The sequence below is a fragment of the Lontra canadensis genome, unplaced genomic scaffold (genome assembly GCF_010015895.1).
Source record: "Lontra canadensis isolate GAN:19392208 unplaced genomic scaffold, GSC_riverotter_1.0 scaffold3, whole genome shotgun sequence".
Lineage (NCBI taxonomy): Eukaryota > Metazoa > Chordata > Mammalia > Carnivora > Mustelidae > Lontra > Lontra canadensis.
Window position 1 is genome coordinate 44,662,581 of NW_022630997.1, and position 17,298 is coordinate 44,679,878.

At 45.6% G+C, this 17,298-nt stretch overlaps 1 protein-coding gene across 6 annotated transcripts in view; it reads right to left on the minus strand.

The window, feature by feature from the left end:
* SGPL1 (sphingosine-1-phosphate lyase 1) overlaps positions 1–17,298 on the minus strand; it is a 59,940-nt gene that overhangs the window by 34,307 nt on the left and 8,335 nt on the right. For 3 of the 6 annotated variants that reach the window (XM_032841131.1, XM_032841099.1, XM_032841137.1), the window contains exon 2: positions 15,586–15,647. The exons of 1 other annotated variant lie outside the window; for it this stretch is intronic. In XM_032841131.1, the coding sequence (XP_032697022.1) occupies positions 15,586–15,612 (27 nt within the window). In that variant the 5' untranslated portion in view covers positions 15,613–15,647. Of the gene's footprint in view, positions 1–15,585; positions 15,648–15,962; positions 16,005–16,407; positions 16,494–17,298 lie in introns of those variants that run through there. 2 more of the 6 variants (XM_032841114.1, XM_032841124.1) reach the window with 2 other exon arrangements.

The following is a 17,298-nucleotide window of genomic DNA, read 5'->3' on the forward strand; positions in this document are numbered from 1 at the left end:
CCATCAAAATAGTACTCAATAATCCTGATCATTATCAGACAAAAGGCGGCCACTAGGATTTATGGGAACTTAGTGGCCCTCTTAGTCCCAATCATACTGCACTCTTCCAACCTCTAAATCACTTCAAAGGAGCAAGACATCTTCATATAAAAATAACACAATAGTGAAAGTCTACAATTTCTGTAAATTTAGGACATGTGCCTTTTTTTAATTTTTATTTTTTTGAGAGAGAAAGGAGGAGATGGGAAGGGGCAGAGGGAGAGAGAGAGAGAGAACTTCTCGAGCAGGCTCCACGCCAAGCTTGGAGCCCGACGTGGGCCTCGATCCCATGATCCTGAGATCATGACTTGAGCCAAAATCAAGAGTCAGATGCTTAACCAACTGAGCCACCCAGGTGCCCCTGCATGTTAATTTTTAGACCACAGGATTTCATACTTTTCCTTTTTTTTTTTTTAAAGATTTTATTTATTTATTTGGGGGGGGCACGAGCAGGGGGAGAGGGAGAGCAGACTCCCTGCTGAGCAGGGAGCCTGATGTGGGGCTCCATCCTGAGCTAAAGGCAGAGGCTTAGCTGACTGAGCTGCCCAGGCACCACCAGATCCACACTTTTCCACTCCACACCTGCAAAGTGTATTTTACAACCACCTAGCACACACAGCAACAGAACGGTAGGAAACCAAAACAAAGGTTTCCAAAATAAAACCTAACACCTGTTACTTGTGCTGCAGGTACATTTTTTTCTCTTCTTTCTTCTCTCTCTTTTTAAATGTTCAAACCACTGACTTGATTCTGCATCCCTCTGAATGGATCACAGTCTTCAGGCTTAAAAGCAGGGCCTAACTGTGAGTCTACTCCTGGCTTCTCCGAATAGAGAATACACTTGTGTAACGCAGCTGTGGGTGTTAACGTGGAGGTATGTTACACTCTCCACATTCTCAGTGGTTTTTGGACTTAAGATTTATTCTCTTCACATGTTTGTGAGTCCGGCATTATGACGTCATGAGCTAACGGTCAGTCGAAGAGATGCTAAATCCTTCCATCACAGGTTCCTCCCCTACTGGTCCCAGCCCACAGCTACTCCCAGCGACCGCTAACTCTTTCAGTCCCCACATCCCTCCAGGAGAGAAGACTCCACAGGCAAACTTCCCTCAGTGGCACTACCCACACCCTTCCCCCCAAAAAAACCCTCTTTAAGAACTAGAACTGCACTTGGCCAACTGCCAATTAGGCAGTGCTATTTCTTCCCCAGCGATTTTGACCAATGCATACTAGAAGAAACACTCTAAGAATGGATAGGACTGAAAGGAAAATCCATCTGGCAGACGGCGCTTCCTTCCTCGGAACTAATACAAATAACAACAACTCTCTCCATCGTCTTGCAGGGCGAGCCATCTGTACTCGCTTCGTTCAAGAGCTTGGGCATCTCAGCTCAGGCGGCTCCCTGCGCTGCCTCCCACACTTTACGAGCAGATCTTGGGGCGACGCTGCCTGCGCTACACACATGCCTACTGCTCTCCACGGTTTCCGCCACAGGACAATTACTGCCTGAGCACCTACTATCCCCACAGCATTATCTTATAGGGATCAGAGATCACCAGTTTGTTTTCACTTTAACTTTCTCTTCCCTTCAAAACTCCAAGACTAGATGACCCCCTGATCACAGAGGGACTAGAATGAAGATGGGGAAGACCCCAGGGGCCATGATAAACACACACAGGAAAGGGTGAAGCACTTAAAAGCATTAACTCATTTGTAAAGAATACCCAGTGATATTTGTATAACTTAAATTTTTAACCAGGTTTCACATTATTTTATGTGTACTTTATAGCCTCATGAGGTTCTCAGATTAAGAATGAATGTTTCAGGGCACCTGGGTGGCTCAGTTGGTTAAGTGACTGCCTTCAGCTCAGGTCATGATCCTGGAGTCCCGGGATCGAGTCCCATATCGGGCTCCCTGCTTGGCAGGAAGTCTGCTTCTCCCTCTGACCCTCCCCCTTCTCATTCTCTCTCTCTCTCTCTCTCTCTCTCAAATAAATAAATAAAGTCTTTAAAAAAAAAAAAAAAAAGAGTGAATGTTTCACAGGCGCCAGGGTGGCCCAGTCAGTTAGGCATCTGCCTTCGCCGTGTCATGATCCCAGGGTCCTAGGATCGAGCCCCCCATCAGGCTCCCTGCTCAGCTGGAAGTCTGCTTCTCCCTCAGCTCCCCCTCAACTTGTGCGCTCTTATACTCTCTCACTCTCTATTAAATAAGAATAAATGATTTGAGAAAAAAAAGAATGAACGGTTTCACTTCATAGGTGGCAAAAAGTGAAATCAAGATAGGGTAAGTTTGCTCTATAGCAAGTAATAAGGAGCAAAGTGAGGACTAAAACACAGGACTTCACACACTTTGAGTTGAATTCCGAGACGTCCTGAACCCACTCCCAGGGCTTCACGACACCATATGTTACTAAACATTAACTGGAGGAGCAGGACCTGAAAGAAGAGAAGTCAAGGAAACCAAAACGCTGTGAGGCTAAGCAGAGGAACCAGCAAGTTATTCCAACGTATGTTCTCCTTCCTGATCCTCCCACATCAAAGAAAATCAGGCTAAACATCAGAAATAAACATTCCCACTGTCAGAATGATTGACTCTACTAATAATTTCTGACAGAGACGTGGATTCCTCGCCAAAAAAATGTAGCAATTTTGCTCAGTTGATTATTACCCAGCACAAAGTCTACGAAGGTTTTTTGGGTCAAGGCTAAAGTGCCCACAAACTAGTTTCCCTAGTTTTCTTCGGTTCCCGTCACAACTTGGGCCCCTCCAAATGCTTGCTTGTCCAAGTGAGGGCTGCTGGCCACGACGAAGACCCAGGTTCGAGTGTAAGTCTGTCACTTGCGAGAGGGAAAATTCAGAACAGTGATTCCTAGCAATATCACTGCGGGTCACTGTGAAACTGGAATTCTGGGAAAGCTGCTTTGCTACAAAGGCTTCACCTCCCTATCCCAGCACGGTGACTGCTCTGCATTTCCGTGTGCCTCAGCTGGGGTTATTTCTCAAGAGTCAATCAGCGCCAAGCGGCATTAGCCAAACGCACTGTGGCTTAATTTGCCCCAAAGGCAGAGCCCTCAGCCCTGGTGGGGGAGAAAGACCAAGTAACTGTTTTCAGACCTGACCTCTCTATGGCACCAAGTGCTGGTAAGAATACAAACAACAGAGAAGGCATGATTTTTAGATCTCCTAGAACACCTTCAACACGGCAGAAACGCAAGATTTATTGGTTCAACTAAAGTGAAATAATTCTAATACTGCATCCACTAGGAAGATCCTGTCTCGCCTCTCCCACACCTCTCCTGGCGGCAGGGGCTCAAACCCGAGGAGGACAAGGGCAGGTATCTGTAACCACACACACACCAGCACGGTTCAGATGAACTCACAACGCACCTCACGTCATTGGCCGCCGGAGGCAGCAGGGAGTTTCAAGACTAGCACAGGGCCCTTCTCCACCCCTCAGAGATGAACACACTGCAGCAGAGGCTCACATGACTTCCCCATCCCCTGCTGTGGTAAAAGAAAAATGACTGAGACTCAGTCTCCACACTTTGTGGCTATCCGTCTTTCAGATGACTGTTTAACATCGCCAAGTGTTCCTGGAAGTGTCAGTGAGGGCCTGGCCACATCGTGCACAAGACCACACACTGCTCCTAGCTTTTATCCTTAAGCCAAATACTAATGGGAATCAAAATCTCCCACCCTGCAATGCCGCAGACAAAAAGCGACTGGTTTTCTTTTTCCTTCCACTTTCTCTATACCCGATACAACGACACACCTCACCACTCTATAGTTTTTCCCAGAGAGCCAGAAATCCGAGCTTTAAAGCAGGAATGAATGGGCTGCTAAGGAAAAGAAGACCTGTCTTACCGAGTTCACCCACCGCCTTAATGTCTCAGCATCAGAGGGTATTTAAAGCCTGGGACTCAGGTCAAGGAGTAGAGCTAAGACACCAAAGAGTTAAGGTAGTCATTCTTACTACACTTCTGCCCTAAAAACACAGAAAACAAAGCAAATTAAATCTGGTTCCCTTCCACATCACATTCCACAGAACTTCAAAGTGCAAAGTAAACAGGTAAGAAAACACTATTGTTTTTGGAACCTTAAAAGACATTAAAGTTTATCAGCAAAACCAGATCACAAGCCCAAAGGAAAAACTCCCTGGGGTCATTAAAGAAGTAAGAACTGAGCAACAAAACCAAACAGTCATCTGACTGCATTACAGAACTTTTTGAAGGGACTGAATCATCATTTCTTAGGTGGTAAAGAACCAACCATAGACTTCCTCCAAAATTCCACCACGTGTGTGGAGGTCATCGCAACGAGCATAACGGTCCATGTTTGCCCGGCCAGCCACGCCTCAAGAGTCAGAGGTACAGCTGTACTGCTCCATAACACTCACCATGTCTAACTGCTCTGCACTTAGCACCAGAGAATTCAGACATGCCCCTGACCATCACTGAGACATAATCCTGGCCTCAGAAAGGGGACAGACGTGCAGTGCTAGAAGTGTACTCATGGAAGATCAAAGCTTCTGAGCTCATAAACACTGACAACAGCCCTAAACGCGTCAAACGGGTGCATAAATTCTGCATTTGTTTACTTGTGTTGGGGCTAACGACACTGAGTGAAGACTGATGCAAATTCTGTCACTGAAGACTTGGAGCCCTTCTCTTCTGTGATGCATCAGGAAAGGCACCCTGCAAGCTTCAACCAGGAGGAAGCTAACCTGCAGGAAACCAAGTTCAGTAAGCCGGGGCACAGGCTGAGGGATGCTGAGGTAAGAGCCTTGCTGAATACATTCTCACCCAAACGTAAGGAGGGAAGATGGTGGGGGTGGGGGGAGGTCTGTTCAAACTTGACAGCTATGAACTCCCAGAGCCTCTTACGTAGTAGCTAAATGACTGTGCACGTACATAAGCTACCTTTCAAAGTACAAAAGGAGTTCACTATCCTCTGGTCAATTAATGGGAACTCCTTGGATTACAAAAAAGGAGCATCAGAAATAATCCCGTATTCTTCACACATTAAGGGGAAGTCTTGACTTCCCTGCACATATCCCAGCTGGGGAAGGAGTCACATGGCCTCTCCCTTACCGTCCTGATTTACTGATAGGATTTCTACCTTTGTCACTGAGCTCAGATGCCTACCCTTTCCATATTATAGTTCAGAAATCTCCATTACCATCATCATGCTGCTATGAGAGATAAGAAACACTGAATCTGTGCTGGGAAGCTTAACCTAAGTTAAGCCAGAAAGGCTCCTTCTCTGGAGATTCCTAACGTGTAACCTTATTCAAAAGCACAAATCAAAGACCTGTCCCTGGGTCTCTAACCAGCCATCAAGGGAATATAAACACCCACTGGAAAATCTGTTTTCAAAACCTAGTCACAAAGGAGCTACTTTTTAAAAGGGAAGAAAGGTCCAAGTTTAATAGTAACACTGGGAAAAGTTTCTGACTTTTCTGATAACCTGCTGAAAGTGCAGAAGATGTGTGCTTCCAATGGAAAATTAGACATTATCTAGGACCTCCCTTAGGTTACCTGATTTTGACTATAAGGAAGTTATTGTACAACCCTTTAAGTTGTATGTAATTACAGCAATTTAAACTATTCTTTATCTATAAACATGTAAAATCTGCCAGGTCTGGTGATGGTTCACGTGACTTCCTCTTCACTAGGGAAGAAACCAGTTTGGGTGCTGTTTACATATTCATTTTAATATCCGTGACCTATAAATGTGTCTGTTCTTTGGACCTTTCCTCTGAAACGGTTATGACTTCTGCCAGGTTTCCTCATTATAAGCAAAATAAAATTTTTAACGTGTGTTTGTTTTATATTTGTATCAGTGTCATGATTTTACCGTTTTTTGAAAATTATCTTTCAACAAAGGCTAAAACCCACAGATCCCCAAACACCCCCCCACCAAAAAATATCTGAGAACATGAAACCTGTAAATAATTACAAAGGGTTCAGAATATCCTGAAGGCCAGTCATTGGGGTCTATATTCCCCAGGTTAATAAACCCCTCTTCAAAATGAATCACAGCAATAGCTTTAATATGACAAAGTATCCTATTATACATAGAGTAAACCCAACTCCCCTATGTTGCCTGGAGGTGAGAACTATTATCCATTACTGAAAATTGGGAAAAGCCTTATGATTATAACAAAATGGAATGAAATTCTGATCCAAGCTACACAATATGGATAAACCTTCAAAACATCATGCTAAGTGAACAAAACTAATCACAAAAGACCAGACACTACAGGATTCCATTTATATGAAGTGTTCTGAATAAGAAAATCTACAGACAAAAAGCAGTTTGGGGGTCACCTAGGGCTGGGAGACTGGGAGGACATAAGGAAGTGACTGCAGAGACAAAGGGTCTCTTCTGAAAATGTCCTGAAATTGTGGTGATAGTTGCACAACTTTGTGAACACAGTGAAAAGCAATGAACTGGATGCTTTAAAAAAAAGAAACAAAAAAAGGCATTATGACCCAGCAGTTCCATTTATACTCACCACTGTTCTCTCAGCTAAGACCAACTACCTAAGATTCACAGGCTTTCTTTAAAAAACAAAACAAAACAAAGCAAAAAAAAAAAAAAAAAACCACAAACCCAAAAAGCCTAAAGGCCTTTCTGAAAAAAAGTTGTGGTATGGGCCAAAAACAGCAGAAACTCTGCAGTTCCAGAAACAGAGAGCAAAGCTTTGGACTCCAAATGAAAGCAATCCTGAGTATCTGAAGAGAACTCAGAAATCTGTAGAGCAATTATGTATAAACTAGACAAAGCAGGTCATTACTGCCTAAAGGGATGTATTTTTTAAGAGTCCATAAACAGAACTATTAACTGCTAAAAGGATGGAATAAACAAACAAACACTTTCTCCCCCGGCAAGCTCATACACGGGCGCTCCAGCCACTACCGAGGATATGAGGAAAGGACAGCCGGTTCTGGGTGCTGTTCTGAGCCGACACTCATCACCACTCCCGGAGACTCACTGAACGTCTGTGACTCGTGTCCTACAGACAGCTGCGGTGCCCTGGAAAGTCCGCACTGGCGAGCAGAGGCTTCTACTCTAATGTGAGCTCTGTGCGACCTCTGGCGTATGACTGAGCCTCTATGCAGCTGGATTTTGCTGACCTGCAAAAACAGACCCCACTGTTGTCCTTCAACCAAAAGTTCACAAGACAGACAGACACCTCACGTAGCTACTCACAGGGTGGCTGTGACTGTTCAGTGCAGCCAGGGGGTAAAAGACTGACTGCAGATAATGAACACTTCCTAAATATTTGATGAACCTGAATCTCTGATGATAAACATTTTCCTTTTCTGTTCAATGAGCAGCAAGGCAAAGTGAGCTCTGCCATGTCCCAAGCGAAGTCGCACGGGCAGAGCTGGGAGAGGCTCTAAGTGGTGTGCTTCCCCTGCCTACGTCTACTACCTTAAGTACTATCTTACAGATGCCAAGGTTTAATAAGACAGAGGTAAGTCAACTCTCAGCCTCCAACTATCTAACTCAATCAGAAGGTTGCAAGCGCCCTCTCACCTACACAACAGGATTATATTGGTTACCTACTCCTGTTTACAGACCACAAGCCTGATTTCAGGCATGGGCATAGATTGCTGTTGATTATTATTTTTATGACTCTTGGGAAAGCACTTGAAATCACAAGTTTATCAAAAAGGGCTGGGTAGCTTACTCCCAGGCCTTCATCCACCCTGGCTGCAATGCAGCTAGACAGGGAGCAGGTCCCTGGCGGCATTCTTGTTTTTGGCCTCTAGAGTCCTTCCTACTGGAGTATGAAAACAGAATTTTCTATTTGCCTCAATTGTTTCAGCACCAGTAAGACTAGAACTCACGGTGGTTTTAAAAGAGAATAAATCAGTCCTCTCTGCCAAAATGCATTTCAAAGGAATACATTTAAATGCTTTCAGAAAAGCCTCCAGGAAAAAAAAAAAAAAAAAGGTCTCCCCAGGACGGAGCACAAAGTGTAAATATACTACAACAGCTGCTTCTCAACAGAGAACCCAGGTTGCTCTCTTTCCATCAAATGTTTATTAATAGTTAGAGACGAGATAAATAAGAACACAGTAGGCTTTTACTCTCTGGGGAAATTACAGAAAAGGAAGGACATTTCACACTTTAAAAGTGCCTACCCTACTTCAGGACAGAGTTCTCAATGCTGTCTTCCTACATCTAATGTGCAGGTAACAGAATCTAAGATTCGCTGCCCAAAAGCTAAAAGCACAAGTTACTCATTAAGAAAACCCTGTGGGAGTATAAATTGGTACAACCACTTGGGAAACCCACCTGGCAGCAGGCCTCATGACCTGGCAATGCTATGTTTTTACCCAAAGACATATTCAAGAATGTAGCAGTGTCACTGAAAACAGCCAACAGCTAGAAACACAAATGTTCATCAACAATAGAAGGAATAAACTGCAGTATTTTTTTTAACTGTGGTATGTTATACATGTAAAACCACACAGCTATGATTTTTAAAAAACTATTGCTACATAAGAGCATGGCTCAATCTCACAGATTCGGCAAAAAGGACACTCGAAATCAAACATACTGTATGTTTCCATTTATATGAGGTTCAAAAATCAGCAAAACAAAGCTGAAGTGAGAAGGATAACCCTGGTGGGTCCAAATGGGAGGGAAGGAAGAACTTGCTGGGAGGCTGGAACATTCTTAGTATCTGGGCAGCGAGCACAGTGTAACCACATGCAAATATTACTGACCTGTATAATTAAGATTCCTGCCTTTACTGTACGCAAGTTCCTTCTCAAAAAAGAAAACTACCTTTTTTTTTTTTAATTCAAAAGTGATTTATCCACTGCCAGCGATAACAGGCCATATAAACAGCAGTATGCCAGAAAAACGAACCAGGATAAAGACTGTTCTGCAGTTCCTGCCTATACAACCAGCAAGACACTCATTCAATTTCATCAAACATTTATAGTTTCCCCATTTCACGACAAAAAGCTCATGCATCTGTATTATATCAAGTCAAAACGCACTATTAGGTTAAAAGTGCAACTTATTAGGTAAGCTGTGATCATTTTAAATCTGCATGCACCTAGTAACAAAATCTCAAAATACATACAACAAAATCTACCAGAACTACAAGGAGAAATAAATAATTGAGAAAGTGTTTAAGATGGGAAGAGGCACCCCACAAAACACTCCATATACAAAGAGAAGGATACTTACCCTCAGGAGTAATCAGGGAAATGCATATGGGAATCAATTAGATTTTACCCTCCCAGAATGGCAAAAAGTATAAAAAGCTTTGTAAGTACCAAGTCTGTCAAACTGCATAGAAACAAGAACTCTCACACACTGTTGCTAGGAGTATAAACTGCATCCACTTCTGCAAAGTTTGGCGTTATCAAGTGAAGGTACAATGCAGCCATTCTATTCCCAGGAGGAAATCCCAGAAAAACTTTGTCACATACAAGAAAGTTCGCTATGGTAATGTTCAAAAGAGCCCCAAACTGGAAACCACCTAAGTGCCCACCATCATGCACTGGATAAACTGTGGTAGTCATACAGTGAGGCGCTGGGCAACAGTGAAAATGAATGAACTAGAAACTCCAATAACTACATGTAACAACACAGATGAGTCTCACAAATACTGAGCAACATAAGGAAATCACCAAAAAATACATATACACAGATTTACAGCAAGTTAAAAAATGAACAAAACTAAACTTAGGGACATATATGTAAGTGGTAACTTTTTTTTTTTTTTTTTTGGTAACACAGCAAGAGATTAATTATTACAAAAATCAGGATAGTTATCCCTAGAGGGGAGGAAAGGAGATATAATCAGGGTGAGGCACATGGGACTGGGAGTAAATACTCTTATTTCTTAACCTGGGGATAGCTGTATGACTATTTTACCTTTATTCTTTAAAATACAGATATGTGCTTTTATATAGCTCTCTCTATGTATAACAAATTTCATACGAAAACATTTTTAATTAAAAAGGAGGGCAAGCCCTTCTCCTTGCCTTTGCTGTTCCTACCAAATAAAGCATGAACGGAACAGCTCAAGCTCAGGGCAGCTATCCTGGACCAGGAGGGACACACCGTGTTTGGTAGAACCTCCTCAAAGACTTAGGAACAGCCAGGGCAGCCAAGAAGGGTCTACTCTGGCTTTCTCTTACTTTAGGGAAATTCATTTCTACCTTTAAAAATCTCTATTACTTTAGTTTTTCTTTTATAGGCGGCCAAACCTAACCCTCCCGGATATGTCAGTGATCTGGACAAAGGGAACACTTTCTACAATTAAAGCTGTCCAACAATGGCAAGAACTCCATGAGAAAGCACTCTGCACACACCCCTGGCAGGGCACCATGGAAAGGATTTCCACACAGCAAGGGAAGCTGGGCTGCAGGATTTCTCAATACCCTTCAGGCAATTAAGATTCTAAGGCTACTCCTGAAAAAAAAGCAGCTCCCGCCTTGCCAAAGCTGTGGCAACATTTTGCCTCTGAATCTATCCTTCTCTTATCAGTGAGAACATTCCTCTTCTCTAACATTCTGTGTTCTATCCCTTCTTCAAAACTCTACTAACAAGCTATCTTCTCGCTTGTGTCTCTCAGAATGAACTTGACCTCAACTTGAGCATGCTGGCTATCCTCCCCTGGCTCCTCCAGATCCTCTACCCAACCTTCTCCACCCCGCTGTGCCTCACAGAACCACCCTCTATGAATTAAACCTCCCAGGCTCCTTTGCTTATCCTCTGGTTTCCAGCTGGGTTTGGCTGAGGAAAGGCTCCACCGTGAGATCAGAGGGTGGGAAAAGGAAGGGTCTGAGGTATGTATTCCCCAATTCCCTTCCTGCTACAGTACCGGTTGGCAGTGGCAGCATTCCTACAGGTTACCCTCTCCTCCAGCTAAACTTTCAAGGTTCCAGAAGCTACTCTCTCTTTGCCCACTCAGGCCTAAGAATGATGATGACTCTTAACCCTGAGGTGTTTCACCAACCCCTATGGGTCTCCTTAACTCTGCCTGGCTTTGTAAACAGTCCTTTCCTCTCCTCATTCACACTACCAGAGGGTGCCAGGAGAGAGCAGATATAGCCAACCCCCTCCTCAGCCTGCACCATCCCATCTTCCCAGACGCCTATTTCCTCTTACCCCCAGCATGGTTTTCCTCTCAGTAGTTGTGTTCTATACATTTCCACATACAGACTGAGTCACTCTAAATCAATTCCCTATGGAAAATTCTTAATCCCAAAATGATTCCCAGGTTTGCCACCAATGTGTACAAACTGTATGTTTGGGAAGAGCCTAATTAAGAAAGCAAACAGTACTAAAAATTCCTGACACACAGACTGCAAAGCCAAGCCAAATACTGGGATTTGGCATTTATCTATTATTTATCACCCTTCCTTTAGACCAATGGCTGGAGGAATTATCGAACTTGTTATTGTAGTTTTGCTTTACCAGTAAGACTGGAACAATGCCAAACATGGTGCTCATCTTACAAGGGCCATTCAAACGGTCAACAAAATTTTAAAGGTCCTACCAGCCCTAATGAATTTTCCCTTTTTTCCCTAGACAATCCTACAAACAAGACACCAGATTCAAAGTCGATCTTTTGGCTTATGGCTCAAATCCGACCTGACATTCAGAAAGAAAGCATGCCTGAGAGAGATTCAAGGCTCAAAAGATAAAAGCTCTGAGATCTGGAAAGATTCCATTTTGAACCCAAAAAACAAAACCAAGACAGGCTTACTGTTTCCAAATCAAGAGTGCTTCAGAAACGTTGTGAAGGAAAGCATTTCTCAAGATTTTACTGTATTACAGAAGACTGTGCTGTATACGGTCCAATACAGACATTCCAAAGCAGGACTTGGTCCATGGACAAAATAACCCGGAGGAGCACTGGAACAGACCCACTGAACTCTAAGAAAAGGCCCCATCTCTCACCCACCTGAATGCCAGGGCTACACAGACGCTATTACCTGTGTTAAGGAACCCTAACCAGGGTTTCTCAACCCAAGCGTTACCGACATTTTAGGCCGCATAGTTCTTGGTGGTGGAGTGCTGTGTGCACAGTAGGGCCTGTAGTTGCATTCCTGACCTCTAGCACTCAGTAGGACAACCAAAAATGCCTCCAGACATTGCCGAATGCCAAGAACCTTGGCCCCAGATAAACTAGCACTCCACCTCCACCCAGCACTGCCATGGCGTGAATGAGTCACAGGATGAGAAAAGAGAAAAGCCACCCAAAGGAGCAGACTTACTCTTTTCTTAAAAGCTCTAAGTATTTGACAACTTACAAAGTGACACCATACCCTAGCACCAGGGAGGAGGAGAACATGGGTGAAAAGAATGTGGGCAAAGTGGAGAGAAACTGCTAAAAAAAAAAAAAAAAAAAAAAAAAAACTCCGGATTTGAAATCCTTCTGAAAGCATCTCGGGTCTCAGATGAATACCCTCACCCCTTTCATTCTCTTCGAAACACAGGTGGAAAGTACTACAGTTCATGACGTAAGTGAGCAAACGGAAAAACTCAGGCAAACCTTCCTTATCAAACGAGGGCAAAGTGTAGGGCAGGAAGGCACGGCAGACGGACGGCCACAGCCCTGCGGTATGGAGCAGGACCAGGCTTATCAGCTCCGGACTCTGGTTCATCTTCATGCTTTCGTGCCACAGGATACTGTCCACATAAGCAGTTTCCAACACTATCAAACCTGCCACCCTCTTGTTAGAACAAATATTTCGTATGCCCCTTTTATGGTTCTGAAACGGAATTCAAAGACTACCTGTGCGAACATAACTTTTAAAAATCGGCATAATGCCCTAACTGCCAAGGTAGGAGAAAATAAATAAGAAGATCTGTATCATGTAGCATGTATTTTCAGACAGGACCATACTAGAAAACAAAAGCACCCCCACATGGGTTTCCAAAGTGCCCCCCTCAGGGGACAGAGCTATGCTGCCCGCCCTGCCCCACACGAACCCCTGTCCCGTCACTCGAAGAGCTCAGCAACCTGTCCCTGTGCGCAGTGTGGTCCGAGGCAGCATCACAAAGCACAACAGGGGGCGCCTGGGTGGCTCAGTGGTTAGGTGTCTGCCTTTGGCTCAAGTCATGATCCCAGGGTCCTGGGATCAAGCCCTACATCGGGCTCCCTGCTCGGTGGGAAGCCTGCTTCTCCCTCTCCCGCTCCCCCTGCTTGTGTTCTCTCTCTTGCTGTGTCTTCTATCAAATAAATAAATAAAATCTTAGAAAAAAAAAAAAAAAAGGCAGAACAGAAGGAAGGATTTGACGTCAGACTAGCTGGAGTTCAAATGGGGCTCCGCCAGCTCACGGCGGCAGTACCCTCCCTGAGCCTGGTTTTTCACCTACAAGAGGAGGATGCCGGCATATTTTTCAAAGGGTTTTTGTGAAAATTCAATGAACATGGAGAGTATCTGTTTCCGCACCTAATATGTAAGACATGCTCAATAAATGTTAGCTACCAGCCGTACGTTATTATTCCTAGGTCCACCTTGGATTGCGAACCAGCTTATGCCCATCTTATTCCCCCAGCAGAAAGGATGGATGACGGGCTATCCATTCATCAGAGATGCTCTAAAAAGATTCACATACAATCTAAGTGAGAAGTCGCATCACGCGGCCTCCAAGATTGCTTCTACTTCTGTGGCTCTACAACACGCTGCCTGGCATGGAGGCTATTTGTTTTTTTATTACCTGGGGTCCTTTCTTCCCCGTTAGATGGCCCAAAACATCTTCCACTTCACACAAAGTAGCTAAAGAATGCAGATAATGACCGTTTACTGCCCTCATCAAGAACCCGGCCCTGGCCACTGGTGCTTTACCATTTGGCCTCAAGAACACAGAACAGGCAAAGAAGGAATGACAGCTTTCCCAGAGAAAGCACCTCAAGAAACATGTGCAGTATCCTCAGAGAGTTAGGATTCTCGAGAGCCAGTCACTGTCCGTGTGAATGCATTCCTTACACCAACAAGCAAATGCACACCCTCGATACTCTAGCTTATCAAATGAGGAAATGAAAACTAATGGTGGTGGCCCGAGAAAGGCTTCAAAACAAAACGGATGCCCAAGTTAACATCCTGAATAAAAAAGCCCTGACTGGCCACACCTTTCAAGAGAGCGCACGGGCCCAAGAAGTCACAAGCTCATCTCTGGCCATGAAGGTGCAGCCTACTTACACAAGGAAATCTTAATTTCCATCAACATACTGATCTGTCTGTAAGGGGAAAAAACAAACGGCCAATCCAATCGTTACAAACCATTCTGCATTAACCCTCTAAGGTGTTTATTTCTGAGTAGTGTCATCATTGGGGGGGTTGCTTCTTTTTGCTTATGTAGAGCTCCCAATTTTTCTAATACATGGCTCCTGCGATAAGAATTTAAAATCGCATAATAAATAAGGATTATCTACTGACAATCCATGAAATTTAAAGCAAGAAGCTACTTTAAGTGAACTCTTTATCAGGATCTTTGAATAAGCCAAGTATTTACCTCCGTCTCTAAAACCATCCTTGGTCTCTGCCTCAAACCAGCACTCACCAGCACTTAATTTCCTTCTTTATCCCTCCCGCAGACCTTATAGGTTTTGCCACTACAGAAAGTCAGCACTGGGTACTTAAAAAACAAAAACAAAAAAACCTCACTGCTAGTTGTTTTTTGTTTTTGTTTTTGTTTTTGTTTTTTTTGCCCATTTCCCAGTGACAGCTACCAGCTCTCTGGGAGAGTGAGATAAAGAGAGGGAGATGAATTGTTCTGAAATCAGTGTTTTTGCACAAAGACACATCAGACTCAGAGAAGTAGCTTATTAAAAACAAAATGCTGTTTTTCGAGATAGCTATTAGAAAGCCACGGGCTCCCCACAATACCCCCCAAAAAGAGCCTCTATGGAATCATAAACGTCCCAAGAATAAAAGCTCATTTTGGGAAAACACTCGTTTTGCAATGCTATTCTCCCTGCTGGGGAGGGGTGGGGGTGGGGTGGGGAGAAAGAGGCACAGAAATCTCTAAAGGAAAAAAACAGACTCTACCAAAGCAGGGATATTCCTCAGCCCAACAGAAAAACTTAAATTCAAATTAGTTTAACTCGACAAGCCTGTGTTAAGCACTTACTATAGACAGAGCACTATGACAGCTGTTTATTCATCTTTAAACATGTAAGACATGATTATCTGTTTTCTGAGGAATCTTAAGTCTCGTCTGAGAGACAAACGTTTATCAACGAGTACACGGCAGACGCAGGCAAATCTGAATACAAGTTTTAAAACCGTTCTGGGAGTATGGAAAGGGAGAGATTAAAATCAACTACAAGAATTCTGTAAGAGTCTTCGTATTCATTAAATACAAACATATTCGTATATGTAAATCAGGCATTTATCCATCCCAACCAGCACACCCGAAAAGGGGAGCAGAAATGCTCAGCTACCAAAAGCAAGCACCAGGAGCGAGATCCACACACTCAGATCCTTTCGACTAAAAATAAAACTTAAGGGACAAGTGCCTTATAACAAGGAGGATGTTTGGGAAAAGACTCACCAACATCAGAAGGTCCGTACTCGGCATCTTCCTCCCCCAGCCCTCCTCTCGGCGCCTCCCCTCTGCAAAAGGGAACCAGGTTTGTTTACTTCTCAAGCTTTTAAACTGTCGCCTCGGCCCGCCTAGAGTCGCAGGAGCAGTCAAGAAATGGTTCTCTCCCTCCTTTGAGAGCTCCGATTTCACTCGCAGCTAGGACACTCCACCCCCCCAGCACCCAAGCCAGCGAATCACAACCCTGCTAGCACTGGGCTTCCCTCCCACAGCTGACCGAACGAATCCAGACCCAGCCTCCCACCCAGCGAACCCCCCAGGTAGACACTCGGGGAAACGCCCAGCCCGCCCCCGACCCGGCCCCGGGGCCCGGGAGCCCAGCCCACCAGCGCAGCTGGGAGGAGGGTCGGACGCCGCCGGCAGCTCAGCTCAGCCCAGCCCAGCCCAGCGTCCAGCCTCCCGAGCCCCGCTGGCCTCGCCGCCGACTCCATCGCTCCCAGCCCGGAGCCCTTCCTCTCTAAGGAAGGATCAGCAGATCCCGCCGGCCCCGGTCCGCTCCCACCTCCGCGGGACGGGGGCTCCCTCTCGCCCCCCCCCCAGCTCCCTCAGAACTAGGGGCTCGGCACGCCCACACTCAGCCCGCACCCCTCCGTCCGCCAGGCCCTCCTTCCTCCTCTTCACGCCCCTACCCTGCCCACCCTCGAGTGGTCCGCGCCAGCCCGACCCTCCCTTTTCCGGAGCCGCAGCGGCCCCCTGCACTCTCCTGCCCCGAGTCCGCCGCCCCGCTCCTTCCCTCAGCCTCTCCCTCTCGCCGGCCCCGCTCCTCCTCACCACGCGACCGACTTGCCGGCGGCGGAACGCGGGCTCCCCCTGCAGCCGCCGCCGCCGCCGCCGAGATTGGAGGGCCGACCGCCGGCGGACCCACCCCTCCCTGCCCGGAAATGGCTCCCCAGTCCCGGCGTGCGCGACCCTGGCATCGGGCGCGCGCACGTTCCGGCCTGGAGACCGCGGGGTAGCGGGGGGGGGGGGGGGGGGGGGGGGGGGGGGGCCGAGGCCCGCCTCTCCTCCGGGCCTGACGGCGCGTGTGCGCCGCCTGCTGGCCAGGCAGGGACCGGCATCTCGGCGGGCCCTGAGGGATGGTGGAACCTGGCGACAGACCATCACCAGCTTCTCCTTCAGGCCGCCTTTTGTAAAAACCAACTCACTGGTCACATTTGGTCACTTGGAGCCCTTGAGAGAGTCAGCTCGCCGAGCACTGCACCAACTAACCCAAAGCAACCACTCAAAATTGGTCCCTAGAAAGACTTTTGGGATTTTAATAGGTGTCTCAGAGGTTTGCACCCTTTCTTTCCAGGAGATTTCCTTGAGGTCAATAATGCCTGAAGAAAAGCTACATGAAAACTCCCTAAAAGGGAATTATCCTCCCTCTTCTCCCCTCCCCCTACAAACATGAAGAACAGAGACCAGGTACTGGGCAAAAAACGTTACCAATATTACTTTATTTTCATGAGCAATGTCAGGAAGCGTCTAATACCAAAGTGAAAGTCCCCACCGGGACCACAAACGTCAGCCTTCATTTCCAGATGAAGTAGCTCAATCTCAAATATGTTTTTCATGACTTGCCCAGGAAACTAACTCAGCAGGAGCAAAGATAGGGTAGTCTCAGGTAACTGACCAGTGATCAGCATGCTGGTCATATTTTTTTCAACAGATTTAAAAATG